Raw genomic sequence first — 18,056 nt, 5'->3', positions numbered from 1 at the left:
GTCACCACGGCAGGTTTGGATATGGAAGGAAGGGAGAGGGTAGGTGTGAAGTTCATGGTAAAAGGTGATCGAAATTGCCAGGATAGAGAGGGAGCAGAGGGAAGGGGATGAGGGAGGGAGAAACAGAGAGAAACAGAGTTTGTTAGATAACGCAACACATGCTTATCCAATCCCATCATGCAAATGGGATTCACAGCCGCTATTTTTCATTTTCTGCTGATCATGAGCTACAGCTGAAATGCCAGTGAGGTTACTGCAGGGCAGGCAGGGTTATATATCAAAGCAAATTAACATTCTGAGGACAGAAGAGAGGCTCAGGGTAGAGCTTCTCCTTTTGAGGGCTGCAGAGTGTCTGGGTAGAAAAGGAAGAAAGCTCAGCCTAATTGGGAGCAAAATAGCATATAGCAGCAGAAACAGGAACACTTTCAGAATCACAAGTAATAGATTCAGGATAGGAGGGGAAACCAAAGGAGGACGTCTGGGACAGTTACAAGGCTGGAATTTAGGAGACATGAGTTTGACATCTGCTCCCTAGATAAAGCAGATTTTCAACATTGGTAACTAACTCCTGACATTTTGGACCAGGCCAGTCTGTTATACAGGGCTGTGCTGCACAATGAGAAATGCTGAGGAGCAACACTGGACTGTACTCACAAGATGCCAGCAAGGCACTCTACTGGGAAAACCAGAAATGATACAGATACAAGTCTGGCTTGGATTCAAGATCACTGAGTTAAAGTACAAAGGCCGCACTATGTGGTTTGTTCCACTAGACTCATGCACTGGTGGAAATATGAGAAATATGGATGCTTTAACAGTGAACTAGAGGCAGCTCTGACAGTCCTTGTCCTACTCTGCTCTAGCTTCCACTTACTGCACGTGATCTCTCTGGATTTCTAATCATGATGCCATCCACCACCGTGGGATGCAGTTGTTGAGCGCTTGCCAGAGCCAGCACCACAGTAATCTCTCTCTCCTTCCTCCTCTCTCTCAGAGGCTTGCTATGCATCCCAGGTTAACCTTGAATTTGTAATCCTTCTCTTGGAGCTTCCAGAAGGCTGGAGTACAGTGTGTGCTACACACCAGGCTCTAAACCACTTTTTAATAAATGTTTCCCCCTCAAGTGTTTCATTTGAATGATGAAAATAGACAGGTAGCTATCTCTCTAAGTAAAACTGACTCAATCTTTAAGATTTATTTATTTATTTTTGTTTTGTTTTTTTTGGTTTTTTTGTTTTTTGGTTTTTCGAGACAGGGTTTCTCTGTGTAGCCCTGGCTGTCCTGGAACTCACTTTGTAGACCAGGCTGGCCTCGAACTCAGAAATCCGCCTGCCTCTGCCTCCCGAGTGCTGGGATTAAAGGCGTGCGCCACCACGCCCGGCTTGTTTTGTTTTTCGAGACAGGGTTTCTCTGTATAGCCCTTGCTATCCTGGAACTCACTCTATAGATTTCACTCAGAAATCCACCTGCCTCTGCCTCCTAAGTGCTGGGATTAAAGGCATGCGCCACCACTGCCCGGCCTTTAAGATCTTTTAAGTGAAGACTTTTTTTTAAATCTATAAAAGGAAACAAACAAGGGCAGTAAGAACAACCCCTCCACACCCAAGAGTACTGAGTGGGACAGTTTCACAATGTACACTGTAAAGGCATGTGTATGAGCAGTAAGGAGCTTACAACACAGTGTATTTCCCAGGGCTCTGTCAGCCTCACATCACTCTCCCATGGATGAAAAAGGCGTGTGTGATAAGTACAGGGACAGAGTGCCTCAGGCCCTGAGGAAGACCACCACTGGGCATAGGCCTAACTCTATGCAGGGCTCACAGAGTCATTAATACCTCAGAATTCAAAATACATCCCCAAACAGCAGAAATTGCACCCCAACTTCCCCATATGACAAACAAGCTGTGCTTATCCCTACTTCCTGGATAAAACCAGAAGAGTCGTCATCAAGCCACCGTGAGGTGGTCAGAAATGAAAGCCAGCTACCTCTTTATGTTGTCTTGGACACACCAGCCCTCACTACCTTTCTGAGTCTCGTAGCAGTGATTTCTGCTGGGCATGATAGCATATGTCTGTAGTCCCAGCACTGGGAAAGCAGAGACAGGATGGTTATTACAAGTTCATAACCAGCTATACTGAGAAACCCTAGCTTAAAAAACAAAACAAAACAAACCTGGAAACTATACAAATGGTCACTAATAAAAATAATTACTAAAACCCAAATATAATCATGTGTTTGATGATATAATTAAAAATAACTTCACAGCCAGGCTTGGTGGCACACACCTTTAATCCCAGCACTCGGGAGGCAGAGGCAGGCGGATTTCTGAGTTCAAGGCCAGCCTGGTCTACAGAGTGAGTTCCAGGACAGCCAAGATACACAGAGAAACCCCGTCTCGAAAAAACAACAACAACAAAAAAAAACAACAACAAAAAAAAACCAAACCAAAAATAACTTCACATTTTCTGTGTTTGTTGTTGTTGTTGTTTTGTTTTGAGACAGTATCTTACTATGTAGCCCTAGCTGGCCTGGAACTCCTACTTACACCAGGCTTCCCAAGTGCTGGGATTAAAGCCCTGTGTTACCACACTAAACTTAATAAAATTAAAGCAAACAAACAAAGGGGGAGGGTAGAGAGTTGGCTCTGTGGTTAAGAAGAACACTTGTTCTTGCAAAGGGCCAGGGTTTGATTCTCAGCACCCATGTGGGGGCTTACCACCTCCTCAAACAACAGGCATGCATGTGGCACACAGACATACACATGCAGACAAAACACCCATACAAACAAAATAATTTAAAAAAATTTTTTTTAAAAAGAAAGAAAAAAGAAGGTTAGAGAGATGGCTCATCAGTTAAGAGCACTGACTGCTCTTCCAGAGTTCAATTCCCGGCAACCACATGGTGGCTCACAACCATCTGTGATGAGATCTGGCGCCCTCTTCTGGTGTCTGAAGACAGCAACAGTGTACTCATACACACAATACAAATAAATCTTTAAAAAAACTAAAAGAAAGAAAAAAGAACAAGCTTTGGGGCTGGCATGATGGCTCAATGGCATGAGGTACTTTCCACCGAAGCCGATAGCTTGCGCTTGATCCCTGGATCCACCCAGCAGCAGGAGAGAGCTAGCTCCCACGGGTGTCTTCTAAGCCTCCATGTGCATATGCTATGGCTTATGTGTGCAACCACACAAATGTATAAAATAAATATTTTTGACTTAAAAAAGTGAGTAATAGGGACATGAAATATTGTAAAAGGATTCAGTTCATTAGTCATCAATGGAGACAAAAAGACCCAGAGCTACACAGCCACACAGAATAAAGTGTGCGTAGTGGTAAAGCGGTTTCCCGTATTCTAGTAAAGGTTCTCTGTAACTGCTCAGCTATTTAATAGACAAATATGACCTAGCCAAATATTTTCAACTATAAGTGCATCTGAAGGACTCTCGTTACAGCCCATTATTTCTTTCTGATTTCCCCCAGAGCTAGTATTAGGCCTAAGAGCTAAGGTTGGCTTCTGCCGGCCCGGCGAGGCGAGCGGGTCTTCTGGGGAAGTCTACTCTTTGCCGTGTGTCCTGAATCACACATTCTGGAGCAGGTCATTCCGCCCACTTCTCTCACTTGGCATCAGAGAGACTCAAGAGTCCCTCACATATCAGCTTCCTGACAGAGAACGTGGCTTTCTGGACTACTGTCTTCCCACAGGGCTTGTCCCTACCGCCTGCCCTCTCACTAGTCCGTCAGCCCTTCTTACTTGGGTCTGGAGAGGTAGAAACACTGTCCTCTAGAGAGTCCTTGTTCTGGGTCCTAGGAGTCACACCTAGAGAAAGAAAAGGCAGCTTGTATGAGTCAAAAGTTACTCGACAAAAAAAATTCTTATACTTGTGGTTGAATAAGCTCAAAAATAAAGTTAAAAATACAAACACAAACCAAGTGCCAATTATGAAATGGGTATTTCAAATGGCCCAAAAGAATCAGCCACAGAAAAATATGAACAACTTAGAATTTAGGAATGAACCAGAACTTCAATGTTATCAAGACCATTCTTTTTGTCTGATAAGCTTTTTTTGCAAAGCAAACTGCTACTTATTTTAAGGAAATTGACACATTTTAAAGTCATTTTAACCAAATAATTTTTAGCAAACATAAAATAACCTAATTAAATATTGTGCAATTGTTTAACCTGAACTTCTGTAACTCTTTCCCAAATCATAGCTTTTAAGAATATAACACATGCTAGAGACATGGCTCAGTGGTTAAGAGCACTGACTGCTCTTCCAGAGGTCCTGAGTTCAATCCCCAGTAACCACATGGTGGCTCACAACTATCTGTGATGGGATCCAATGCTGTCCTCCAGTGTGTCTGAAGACAGTGACAGTGTACCCATATATATGAAATAAATAAAAAAAATAAAAAATAAAAGAATATAACATAAGACATAAAAATTTACTACACTTAACAGACTAACAAAAAATTCTACCTAAATATAATTAGTCTGAAAAAGATTTAAAATGAAACTTAAATATGAAAGGACACAGCTAATTTAAAAAACACACACAACCAAATGTCACTTAGAAAACATAACTATTTAATAAAAAAGCAGACTATAAAGAGGAATATTGGAAAGGGCCTCAAAACATAACCAACATGAGCTGCCTCCACACAGAAAGCTCAAGGGAGGACGTAAGTAAAGCGCAGGACTTTGGTTGTTTTAAGATTACTTGTTTTTATGTGTGTGAGTACCTGCTCATATACACGTGCATCTTGTGTGTGCCTGAAGCACACGGCGGCTAGGGGAGGACATCAGATCCTCACAGGCTCTGGGAGCTGTTGTGTGGGGACGAGGAATGGGACCCAGGTCCTCTGCAAGAGCATCACAGACTCAGCTGCTGAGCTTTGCTCCAGCCCCAGAGTTTCAACCTTTTACTCCATATACTTCTGTGTCACTCGAATCTCTCTCAACTATAACAAATATTTATAAATTCTTTGTGAATCTTTAGAAGAAAAAAAAAGCAATAACACAGGAGAAAGCATTTGAAAAATCACATAATCTGGAAAAAGGACTTGCATCTGAAATATAGAGATCTCTCAAAACTCAAGAGGAAGAAAATTAACAACCCAATAAATAAATGAACAAAATATTTGAATAGACCCTTCAACACCACACACAGAAGGCAAACGAGCACATATAAAAATAGATTCCACACCAGTGTCCACTTAGGAAACAGCAAATTAAGCTGTGAAAAGCGTTTGCGCCTGTTTTGTCTGCTATTTCAAGGCAGGGTCTCTGGTGTCCCATGCTGGCCTCACACTTGCTGGCAGCAGAGAATGATCCTGAACTTGCAGTCCTCCTTCCTCTCTTCCAGGGCTGAGCCCAGATTCTCTGCTTACTTATTCAATTTTACAAACGGTTTTGCCCACATGAATATTTGTGCACCATATTCATGCCTGGTGCCCACAGAGGTCAGAAGAGAGCATCAGACACCTGGAACTTGAGTTACAGATGGTTGCAAGCCACTATATGGGAATCACAACCTCTATAAAGCACCAAGAGCTCCTACCTGCTGAGCCAACTCTGTAACTCCCTAAGCCCAGCTTCTTTCCCTTCCTTTCTTCCTCTTCCCTCTCCCCCTCCCTCCCTCCCTTTTCCCCTACTTGGATTTTTCTTCCTCTTATTGAAAATAAAAGCTGGGGGGCTGGAGAGATGGCTCACTGGTTAAGAGGTCCTGAGTTCAATTCCCAGCAACCACATGATGGCTCACAACCATCTGTCATGGGATCCGATGGCCTCTTCTGGTGTGTCTGAAGACAGCTACAGTGTACTCATATGAATAGAATAAATAAATAAATATTTAGAAAAAGAAAAGAAAAGCTGGGGATGGTGGCACATGCCTTTAATCCTAGCACTCAGTGGACAGAGGCAGGTGGATTTTGAGTTCAAGGCCTGACTGGTCTACAGAGTGAATTCTGGGGCTGCCAGAGCCACACAGAGAAACCCTGTCTCAAAACAAACAAAAGAGATATTTTTCCTCACATACTATCTTAATTATTGTTTTCCCTCCCTCTACTTCTCCTGGTTCCTTCCTACCTCCCCTCTCATCCGGATCCATTTCCTTTTGTCTCTCATTAGAAAGCAAACATGCTTCTAAGGAATAATAATAAGATATAATATAAACAAAGGTAAGATAAAAACAAAAACTAATACATAAGGATAGAACAAAACAGGAAAAGAGCCTTTAAAAAGGCACAAGAAACAGAGATCCTAGACTACTTGTTCACACTATCAGGAATCCCATAAAAACACTAAACTGGAAGCAATAATATATACACAAAGGATCTATACAGTAAAAGAGACATACATATATAAACACAATAAGGAAAATGTTTTAAATTCCCTGACCGACATGACATTTATGACATTATAAGATAGGTAGCCTCCAAAGATGCCACTGAGTTCATTTTCTGTTGGCATCTACTTCCACCAATCCCAGCTTCTCATGTAGGATAGGCATGGGACCCTGGACCCAGCACTCCATCAACTGAGCTGTATTTCAATCCTGTTTGTTGTTTAAATAGGTTCTTGATACATAACTAGGTAGGTAAGTGCTTAGTTACATAAGGTCCTAGCTTCAGTCTCTCCAATACCAGTAAAAAGGCAGAAGGATAGAAATCCATCTACCAAGACCCACTAACTGCCCATACGCTGCTAACAGCACAGAGAAGTGAACAATACAGCTACAAGGTCTCAAAACCCTGCTCAGAACAAACTCCTGCAGAGCCAAAAGGGAACCCACAGAGACAGTATTCTGAGAGGTATGACTCATTCGTGAGTCAGGTCCAGATGCAGGAAGTCTGAGTCACACTTGGGTACCTGCAGACGGCAGAAGCTTCAAGCCAGAGGAGGCAGAGGTAGGGTCACAGAACTGGTTTTCTTGACTTTTCTCTTGTTTTTAATAAGTGAAATGTTTATTAGCTATGTTTTTCAATGTATTCTGTAACAAAACAAGGATTGTTTTGTTTTTCAAGACAGGGTTTCTCGGGCTGGTGAGATGGCTCAGTGGGTAAGAGCACCCGACTGCTCTTCCGAAGGTCAGGAGTTCAAATCCCAGCAACCACATGGTGGCTCACAACCATCCTTAACAAGATCTGACTCCCTCTTCTGGTGTGTCTGAAGACAGCTACAGTGTACTTACTTATAATAAATAAATAAATAAATCTTTAAAAAAAAAAAAAAAAAAAAAAAAGACAGGGTTTCTCTATGTGGCCCAGGAGGTCCTGGAACTCAAGTCTGTAAAGCAGGCTGGCCTTGAACTCAGGAATCTGCCTGCCTCTGCCTTCCAAGTGCTGGGATTAAAGGCATTCGGAATGCAGCTTAGCTCCAGAACAAGAATTCTAAGTTCTGTCCTTACCAAACCCAGCCTACTTTTGACCCTCATAATGCTGTGGTGACACGGATCTAGATGGATGGGATTTGTTTGTTTTGTTTCATGTAATACTTTAACAAGAAACAAAATGTCACATTACATCAAATTAATAAAGTATCTCGGATCATATAGTGATTTCCTTTAGAACTCTATATAGTCTTGCACTGTTCCAGAAGTCGATTTTAACAGCCTGCTAGTACAGCCTAAGGCAGAAGCTCTGCAACACTCTGCTGCAGCTTCCTCTGCTCCTCTGGTAAACTTCCACTGCCACTCCTGAGCACCTTGCCTACCCCCCGCCCCCTGGGCCTGGGATCAAAGCCAGGGCTTTGTGCATGTTATACAAGTGGTCTAGTACTGAACTGTACCCATATCCCTGAAGCTGCCTGTCAATCACAACACATTGCATTATCTACATATTCTAATTTAGTAGAGATGTGAAAACCACACTACATCTGAATGATTTGCAGTCCAAATCCTAGTGAGAGGGCTTTCTCTCATCCTTGTTATCACATCTGGGAACTGCCTCAAAAAGAATCCCAAAGGAGATACAAGTCAAAGGCCACTGAGGATATGAGAGCCAGGAAACTTTCGGCTTAGAGGCTATGACAATATCACCTAAAGATCTTGCACACCCATCTTTAAACCAAGACCCTTTTAAAGCTCACTCTGTTCTCAACAGGAAACTTTTAAGATTCCAAAAGCTACATAGAGGGAACCATGTGGTATCTCAGCAATACTCCATGGTACTGGGCTCTTCTGAGTAGATCCTGGTGCTGGCTGCTACCATCTGGGTTCAATTCATTCTTCCTGCTTCTAATCACTAGTCTAGCTAGCTCAAGGAATGGTCCAGAAACCCAGCTCAGCCCTCCTTAGTAACCTTCTACCCCAAAGCCAGGAAAACTCAAACTGGTTCCTAAAAACTGCCTTCCTACTTCAGCCAAGTGATAGAATCGCTGCCTTTGTAACATTCTGCAGGCACTTAAGAAAATCTTGCAGCCATTTAAGCACCCTGAATATATGACTGAAACTATTTCCACAGTACCAAACTTTGACTTGTTTCTCATTTTAAATGAATGAATAGAAAGAGACTATAACCATTTTGGGATCTCTTACTGTCGATGGAAGCACTTATCCTTGCGCTATAGGAACATGGCTGCATTAACCCACCAGTGACTAAAAACAATATCACTGGCCCCCTTTACACAGCTTTACTTTCCAAATCCTTTTCTATTTTCTTTTTAATTTATAGAACCCCTGGAACTGGAGTTGCAGACAGAAGTGAGCTGTCATGTGGGTGCTGGGAATTGAACCTGGGTCCTCTGGAGGAGCAACTGTTGCTCTTAACTGCTGAGCCATCTTTCCAGCCCCTACTTCCATAAACCTTAAGCCATGTTCTAGAAATACACGCCAATTTATAGGACACAGACATGATGAAGCAGCCATCCCGTTGTTTAAATCTTCCCACACTCATCTTGTACAATACCCGCTTTGCAGAAAAGGTAGCTTTCCAAACTCATGTTCCCTGACACGCTGACTAGAATTCTAGCTCAAATGAGGGGGCCAGGCTGCTTTGAGAGGTTAGTTTATATCTCTGCATATCTAGGCATCAACTGTCCATGTACACTGTACTTAGTGATACACGCCTTCCTGGGATTACTGGATAATAAAAGTGTGTCAGAAAGATAAAAAAGAAGAATCTGTACCTTATAACTTTCCATCAAACCAATTTCCACCCCTTCAAGCCTGAGATGCACACTTACTTTTCAACATAACCTCCCTCCACCCTCTTTCTTTTGAGACAGTATTTTATTATATAGGATTGGCTGGCCTAGAACTCACTATGTAGACCAGGCTAACCTCAAACTCACAGAGCTCTGCCTGTCTCTGCCTCTGGAGCGCTGGAATTGAAAAGGTGTATGCTACCACCCACAGGCTTCTTTTTATTCTGTGATGATATAACAGAGATCACAATGTCCCCCTGTGGGCTTGTTTTTCTGAGGGTACAGACTACTCCTACTCGGACTCTGGTGCTGCCCTCAACACCTCACAAGCCCTCAGCCAGGACTCCCTGACAAAGCGATGATAAATATGTCTTGACCAACATGTTCTCAGCTAAAAATGTAATGTGCAGCCCATTTATAATCCCATGCATTATACAGCAGTGCTTCTAAATAGGTCACCACGACATGTGGCTGAAAAGATCCCCAAAATAGATATGGTCCTGCTTTTCTGGCCTTTGTGTCTCTTCTAGATGTGAGGCTGCTTGGAGCATCCCACCTCTTCTTAGATGAGTTACCTGTACTGCTGTTGCTAAGCAGGCTGACAGAAAGCTCTTCCGTTCCACTGAAGTTCAAGGACATGCTGTCACCAGGCTGGCGGGAAGTGCTGTGCCTGCAGAGAACAAAGCCAGGCCACCTGGATTAATTAATGTAGATCATCACTTTTTTTTTCCTGTTCACCCTGTATCCCAGTGTATGGGAGAGGGCATGTGGGAATAGGAAAAGCTAATGAAAAAGAGGCAACACTTAGGATCCACACCTCAATCATGTAGTAGTGCTTCACTTCTGTGTCAGCCTTGAACACTCTCCCTGGTTGCTTACCTACCACCATGCTAGACCCTTTCTGCCCGCTTAATAACAAAGGAAAGATATAAAATGCCCGAAAGGTACCACAGTAAACCTGGTGAAAAGGGCCACACACCATCCAGATCTCCCATGAACACCCCCAGCAAAGAAGATGTCCAATGTCTAAGGAAGGGACCAAGAAGGATGCTCTTTGCAAAGTGGTTCCTAAAGCAATTTAGGACCAATATGTCCATCAAGGCTTAAGTGTCTTTCTTCCTACAGTGACTCTTCAGAGGCTTTATAAAATATTTTGTTAAAAAACCAACATGCCAAGTAAAGGAAGGCTGTCTAAGACAACAGCTTGAATCACCTGTCCCAGCATTCTATAGGCTAACCCTGAGATAAAAAATAGATAGCTCATTTTCGCCTTTGATCAAGGTTTGGAAGGAAATTAGGAAGTTTACAAAATGTAAGCTCAAAATATACTTAAGCAGGGCCTTGGTAATATTATAGGCAAAATGCCAGGCTTGTGCCCAGGGATGGGAATGACACTGGCTGACAAAGGAGGGTCCTGACCGAGTGTGCTCTAAGTCACAATGTGCCATTTCATCAGCTGTCTGTTCAGCACTGTGCAAACCTCACCTTCCGGCAGCTTCATGGTATGCCAACTCCAACAGCTCTGCAGAGGAGTGGGTGGGGTCCCTCTGCCTGCTGCCCTGCAGCTCTGCCATGTTTTGCCGGGTCTGATGATGGATCTGGATGGCCTCTCCAGATGGGCCTGTGCAGACAAAGAACCACTGGATGTTATGCCCCCGACAGCTCAGGCCGCACACAAAAACATACTCTGCCTTCTTCCAGCTGCTGAGCTATGGGAGAGATCTGACAAGAGCCCAGCAAGAGGAACATTAGACAAGGAATTATCAGGCTCCTACAGAGGAAGGGCTCTTTCTCCAAGCAGGCCCCATGCTGTATCATGTCCAGTGTGTGAAGAACATTTGGGACCATCAGTTTCATCAATACTATGGAGATGCCATACAGAAACAGCCAAGTATAGAAGGATCAAAAGATGACAAGAGAAGGAAAGTAAAAAAAAAAAAAGAAAGAAGTAACAAGCCAGGCATGGTGGTCTACACCTTTAGCACACCCCTTTACCAGCACTTGAAAGGCAGAAGCAGGTGGATCTCTGACTTTAAGGTCAGCCTGGTCTACAGAGTGAAATTCCAGGACAGCCAGGGTTACACAGAGAGACCCTGTCTCAAAAAACAAACAAACAAAGCCCAAATGCGCACTGGCACACATAATCAGCAACAACAAAAGCAAACCAAAAAGTAACAAGTGTGACTCTAGGAATCAATGGTGCTTAAGCACAAAAAAGATAGAACAAGAGAGGTCAGAATTAGTCACGTCTAGTAAAAGGCACTTCCTGGAAATACACAACTTAGAGGGTCAATAAGGTTACAAAGGGTTAGTAAGGTTGAAGAAAGATTCATCTTTGTAGAAAAACTAGCTATGAAACCCCAAATGTGAAAGAAGTAAAAAGTGTGGAGATCAAGAAATTGAGTAAGAAGGGAAAAGCTGGGAGGTTTGGGCGGCCTGGTGAAGAACGAAGGGTCTTAGTTACCTACCAGTGGGCCATGTGTACAAGAGGACAAACAAGTCAACAGTCTGGAGACGAGGGGGTTTTTGGTTTTTTTTCTCTTTTCTTTTTTTTTTTTTTTTTAGTAATGTGGTCATGAAGGGTGGGGTAGGAAAAACACAAAGAGATGAATGGAGGTCATGGTAGAAAGTTCTCTGGGGAGATGGCTCAATCAAATAAAATGCTTGCCAAGCGAATATGAGGACCTGAGTTCAGGCCCCCAGCATGAATGAGGTGTGGCACTATGTACCTGTAACCCCATGCTAGGAAGACAGAGCAAGAGAATTTTAGGGGCTTACTTGGAAGCTAATCTAGCCCAACAATGAACTCCAGCTTCAATAAGAGAGCCTGTCTTCAAAGCTAAGAGCAACAGAGGCCACTATGACCTCCACATGTATGAACACTTGTATGTGAATGTACACACACACATACATATCCACATGTTTGCAGAGGAGGGGAGAGACAGAGACAAGGATCTCAGTCTGGGGGCTGGAGATGTCACTTAATTGAGACAGTTCTGGCCTAGTATGCAGGAAGCAGGAAGCGCAGGACTTGATCCCCTGCATCACATGAACTGGCCTGGCGGTGATGATCTTAAGTTCAAGGTCATCCTCCATTACATGCAAAGTTCAACACTAGTCTGGGCTACATGAGACTCTGTCTCAAAATAAATAAAAAGCAAAAGAAAATAGAGAAGTGAGAAACAGATCAGTGTCTCAGACTTTAGTATTAATGACAGAAAAGAAAGCAAAAGACACCAGAAAGAAGCAACTTGTGTGATTCGAGCAGCGATAAGGGACAACAGGATCGGAATGTCCTCCACTTACAGCCAAGTAAACCAGATTTATTTCATTTTCCATTTAACAGTAAAATCAAGTGCAAAAGAAAATAACATTTCTAATAGTTCAGCAAGATGGTTCCCATTAAACAAACAAACAAACAAACACAACACAACACAAAATGGAGCCTAGCACACCTGCTCCTTCCTAGCCCAGCACAAGTCCGTTAAACTGAAGGGTAATTTTAACTACAGCTTTAAAAATGCTTACTGTCATCTTCTTGAGGCCAGAATAGAGTAAAAAGATGGGCTATAAAATATAGTGGCCAGGCGGTGGTGGCGCATGCCTTTAGTCCCAGCACTTGGGAGGCAGAGGCAGGCGGATTTCTGAGTTCGAGGCCAGCCTGGTCTACAGAGTGAGTTCCAGGACAGCCAGGGCTACACAGAGAAACCCTGTCTCGAAAAACCAAAAACCAAAAAAAACAAAAAAAAATTGAAGTAAAAATAATTATTTTACTTCCCACCTGTAGGAAGCCCCTAAGAAATGACAGAGTAACATAAGTGGGGCTTATGTTAGCAAGGGGTGAAAATGAGGGCCAGGAGAGCCCAGGCCTTTCAAGCAAACATACAAGCAAAGCCCTTAGGTTCACATGGATGGTCAGTTACAAAGCTTGTTCTCAAGTGTGTGTTCAAAGACCCCGCTGTGAGAAGCCCAGCAGGCATGTCCATCTCACTGGTGGAACCAAGAGGGTCACAGAAGCTGAAGCACTTGACTAAAGTCACAGGGGTGACTAGTGCTAAGGACCAGAGCTAGGAACCCACAGGCCAAGGCTCTGACCTGAGCAGCCATCTTACCTACAGGAAAAGTGTGCATCCAGCGCCTTCTGTTGGAGGTGAGCTTCATGGGCATCCTCGAGGGGGCGAAGGGGTTAATCAGCGCTCTCTGAGGCGTGTATCCTCCAGGTCGGACGTGGAGCATGGACTCTGCACTACCCACATGGAACCTTCCTGGTGCACTCGAGTCCCTCTGTGGAGGTTCTATCATGTTCTCCAGGACATCTGCTGGCAGGCATGGAGTTGAACAAACACAAAGTCACAATGAAATCAGACTTTAGTAAATGTCTAAGGCTAGCAAAAACCTAGGAAATCATAAATCTCACAAGTAAGAGAAACGAGTAAAACTGTGAAATGATAAAGAAATAAAATATGTTTAGGTTTGCTTATTTTTCATGAATTTTGAAGACCTGTCCCAGTGAAGATGCACATAACCCTAATGGATTCTCCTATCTTGCTAGGGGACTGTGAACACTGGGCTGGATGCAATGAGTAATGACGGAAGCTGAGTTATCTCCCTTGGGAATGGAGTGATTATATTCTCTATGCTGGCAAAACAATACAAATAAATGTTTAAGCCAGGTGTAACAGCACACACCTATAGTCACAGCAGAGACAGGCAGACTTCTGAGTTCAAGGCCAGCCGGATCTACATAGTGTGAGCTACAGGCCAGCAAGGTTGTTCTGTGCGGCCCTGCCTGGAAAAATCAAACGGGTTTAATGAACAAGTCTCTGGTCACAAACACTATCTGTCTGTTTTTCTTTCTTTCTTTTCTTTCTTCTTTTCTTTCTCTCTTAATGTATTATTTATTGAGGCTAATTAAAAGACTGGTCAGACTGCACAGTGATGTCCTCTATCAAAGCAATCTCACTACAACACACACATTTAATTGGCAAATCTGCAGTTGAAATGGGACTCAGATGAGGAGTCCCTCCCTTGTTTCCGACGCATGCATGTTTACGTCATGTGTCCTACTGTCCTAGCTTGGTGTGGCCTTGGCTCTGTGGCAGAGAAAGGTCCCCTCTGTGCTCTGTTGGATGTTCTCCTGACTTGATAATGGTCTGCTATCTGTCCAGCCTACCTGCCTTTTAGGGCTCCTTCCACAGCAAGGGACAATTGTGAGTATACAGCACTCCTTAGGCTGTACACACAATCAGGACAGATGTGCCTCCCACCCATGTATCCTTAAGTAATGAAATTATGGAGGACACACCAGAAGTGGGCATCAGATGCCATTACAGATGATTGTAAGACACCATGTGGTTGCTGGGATTTGAACTCAGGACTTCCGGAAGAGCAGTCAGTGCTCTTAACCACTGAGCCATCTCTCTAGCCCATAAGCTTTTCTTTTTTATGTAAAGGTGTTTTATTTACATGTATGTCTAGGCACCACATGCATGCTTAGTGCCTTCAGGTCAGAATAGGATATTGAATCCCCTTGGAACTGGAGTCATAGATGAGGTTGTGAGCCATCATGTGGGTACAGGGTATCAAATCTGGATCCCCTGCAAGAGCAACACTTTTTCTTAAATGATGAGCCATCTCTCCAGCCTGTGTGTGTGTGTGTGTGTGTGTGTGTGTGTGTGTATGTGTGTGTGTTGTATGGATAAAAAAACCCATGGTTTTAATATGAACTGGGCCCTGGTAACAAGGTCTATAAACTCAGCCAACTCTGAAGGCTGAGGGAGGAGAATAGCAGGCCCAAGGACTATTTAGGCTATAAAGAGATCTCAAGTCCAACCTGGGGAACTTAGTGAGACACTGTGCCAAAATGAAAAAAAAAAAAAAAAAAAAAGGATACTGCAAGACCTAGGATGTAACTCAGCGCTGTGGTCCTTCCCCTGTTCCCCTGAGTTTAATCTCCACTGCTGCAAAGAACAGTCAGTTACAGAAGACGCAGTTATTTTAAGTATGGCACAAATGGAGATGAGCAAATAACAAACCCCTTTGACCCTAGGCCTAAGTAAGACAGCACTGTAAATGTAGATAATGAGCAAAAGGTTACAACATAAATAGTACAATAGACACGCAACACCTAATATGATCTATACCCACTGCTGGCATGGCAACAAGTAAAATATGAGATGTATACCCCATGCCCATCACTTTCTGCCACTCTCACCCCTACAAAGAAACAGTCCCCAGACACCCTCACCCCCACCCCCCGCCAGCTCTGTCTGCTTCAGCACTCTGACCTCGGGTGCTGGTGTAGCCCAGTGAGCTGCTGACTTCATACTGGTGCAGGTGGGGGTTAGGGATCATCAGGATGTTGGTGCTCTTGCCCAGGGAGCTGTCATCAGAAGCCTGGCTCCTCACTTCCTCAGTGGGCAGTGCACGGCTTGGCAGGGAAGGGCTGGATGAGACATCACAGGAGCTCGCACTTTTGCGACTGTGATTCTCCTGTTCTCTCACAGACCTGACATGGAAGAGACAAATTACCACCGTGAAAAGGACACTTCAACTTAGAGCTCAATGTCGACAAAGCTCATCAGTTATATATACTCAGGAGATCAGTACCAAAACTCCCAGATGTGGGAAATAATGCTAGCCTGGACAATAAAGTAAGATTTCGTCTTAAGAAGGAAAATAAGGACATGGTAGTTTATATGTAATCCTGACAATGGTGAGGCTGAGGCAGGGAGGATCATCATGAGTTCAAGGCCATCCTAGGCTGCACAGTAAACCCATGAACTAGACTCTGTATCAAAACAAGGAAAAAAAACTTGTAAAAAGATTTTACTAAGTATGTGTGTTTGTCTGTATATGTGAATGCAGGTGCCCAGATCGGATTCCCCTAGAGCTGTACTTACAGGAAGACTGTCAGAGGGACAACTTGGTGCTGGGAATTGCACTCAAATCCTCTGAAAGAGGAATGTGTGCTCAACTGGTGAACCATCTCTCCAGCCCCAACAAAAAATTATTTGGCCAGCAAGTGGTGGCACATGCGTTTAATTCCAGCACTCGGAAGGCAGAGGCAGGTGAGTGTCTCTGAGTTCGAGGCCAAACGAGGTCTACAGAGTGAGTTCCAGGACATTCAGGGCTATGCAGAGAAACCCTACCTTGCAAAACAAACAAACAAACAAACAAACAAACATTGTTAATTGTTAACAATGTATCCTGAAGCAGGGCTGAAGAGATGGAGCACTGGTTAAGAACACTCGCTTCTCTTGCAGAGGACTCAAGTTCCATTCCTCTCACCCATGTCAGTTGGTTCACAAGTCTGTTTACAGTATATAAATAAGTTCCAGGAGATCCAACTCGCTCTGGCTTCAGCAGGCACTAACCACATGCACAGACACAGATGAAGGCAATACATCCATACATAAAAATTAAAATAAATTGATTTTTAAAATGTATTCTGAAATATACATAGATGTAAAGAAAATGATGTCTAACATTTGCCATAAAACACTGCAGCCAATATTTAAAACAAATCTAAAAATGAGGAAATAATTAGGATATTTGTCTCTCTTCTTCTTCTTCTTCTTCTTTTTTTTTTTTAAAGATTTATTTATTTACTATATGTAAGTACACTGTAGCTGTCTTCAGACACACCAGAAGAGGGCGTCAGATCTCATTTCGGGTGGTTGTGAGCCACCATGTGGTTGCTGGGATTTGAACTCTGGACCTTCGGAAGAGCAGTCGGGTGCTCTTACCCACTGAGCCATCTCACCAGCCCCTCTCTTCTTCTTAAAAGAAGTTTTTATAATAATACGCTCATTGAAACATGAAACTTTGTGCTAGAAAGATGTTTCAATGGTTAAGGGCATTGGCTGCTCTTCAAGGAAACCTGAATTCAACTATGCAGCACCAGGATAGGGGCTCATAGCAGAAACTCCAGTCACAATGTGACTTCTGGTACTAAAAGGCACTTCATGCAGATGGTGTACAGTCTTGCACTCAACAAACCATCTACACACAAAATAAAATGAAAACAAAACATAAACTCTCTCTCTCTAAGGTGAAAATGTTAAAAAGCACTAGGATGAAAGATCAAAAGGAGAAAGCTCAGTGACGAGGCATGACCTCAGAATTAGCCAACCAATAGGACTGTTTGTTCTAGCACTGGGGCTGTTTCCAACCTTTTATGAGGTTTCTGTATTAAGTCGAGTGCTTAAAGGTAACCTGAAAATAGATCTCCAGGTCTGATTACACATCCATGACTTCAACAGTAACTATCTGAGCATCAGCGCATCCTTAGTCATGTGTCAGGGCTAGAGGAGCTCTGAAGATAAAGTCTGTGCGGCCAGCAATTCATGCAGATGGTGTATAGTGGGAAACACTTGCAGATCCACAACAAGGGAGTTTACGGCAGAAAAGCCACCTGAGCCCAGTAATTTGAGATCAGCCTGAGTTAATACAGCCAAATTCAAACTCAAACATAAAATTAAAAACTAGGAAAAGCCAGAAACAGCTCAGGAGTTAAGAGCGCTTGTTAGTCCTCCAGAGGAGCTCAATTTGATTCTCAGCACACATCAGGCTGCTTCTGGTGGTCACTATCAGTGCCTGCTCAAACTGTGGCACACAAACACATATACTCACGCACATATACATAACTAAAAAATTAAAATAAATCTGGGGAAAAAAAACACAGAAACAAATAAAACCCTGTAAGGAAAGGCCCTGTGTGGTTATGACTGAGTCCCCTAAGCAGCACATGAGGAGCTGCTGTGACAGCATTTATTCTAAGCTCTAGACATGGTCTTGATGACATGTGACAGCAGGATGAGAGAGGAACGCATAGCAATCATGTGGCCATCAAAAGTGTTTGCCACAAAATCAAAAAGTTATATAACATTCTATTAGTGAGTCGCATTAA

The 18,056-nt window shown here is 43.3% G+C and overlaps 1 protein-coding gene across 9 annotated transcripts in view; it reads right to left on the bottom strand.

Annotated features, from left to right (window-relative positions):
* The window catches only part of Depdc5 (DEP domain containing 5, GATOR1 subcomplex subunit), a 128,140-nt gene that overhangs the window by 54,911 nt on the left and 55,173 nt on the right, over positions 1 to 18,056 (bottom strand). For all 9 annotated transcript variants that reach the window (XM_085836596.1, XM_085836597.1, XM_085836600.1 and 6 more), the window contains 5 exons: positions 15,433 to 15,653; positions 13,258 to 13,461; positions 10,631 to 10,766; positions 9,721 to 9,815; positions 3,755 to 3,820 (listed from right to left, as the gene is read on the bottom strand). In XM_085836596.1, the coding sequence (XP_085692722.1) occupies positions 3,755 to 3,820; positions 9,721 to 9,815; positions 10,631 to 10,766; positions 13,258 to 13,461; positions 15,433 to 15,653 (722 nt within the window). The remainder of the gene's footprint in view (positions 1 to 3,754; positions 3,821 to 9,720; positions 9,816 to 10,630; positions 10,767 to 13,257; positions 13,462 to 15,432; positions 15,654 to 18,056) is intronic.

Source organism: Mus caroli, unplaced genomic scaffold, assembly GCF_978045245.1.
Source record: "Mus caroli unplaced genomic scaffold, Mus_caroli_1 scaffold_4, whole genome shotgun sequence".
In the NCBI taxonomy this organism is placed as follows: Eukaryota; Metazoa; Chordata; class Mammalia; order Rodentia; family Muridae; genus Mus; species Mus caroli.
This window is presented reverse-complemented; position numbering and strand designations above follow the sequence as displayed.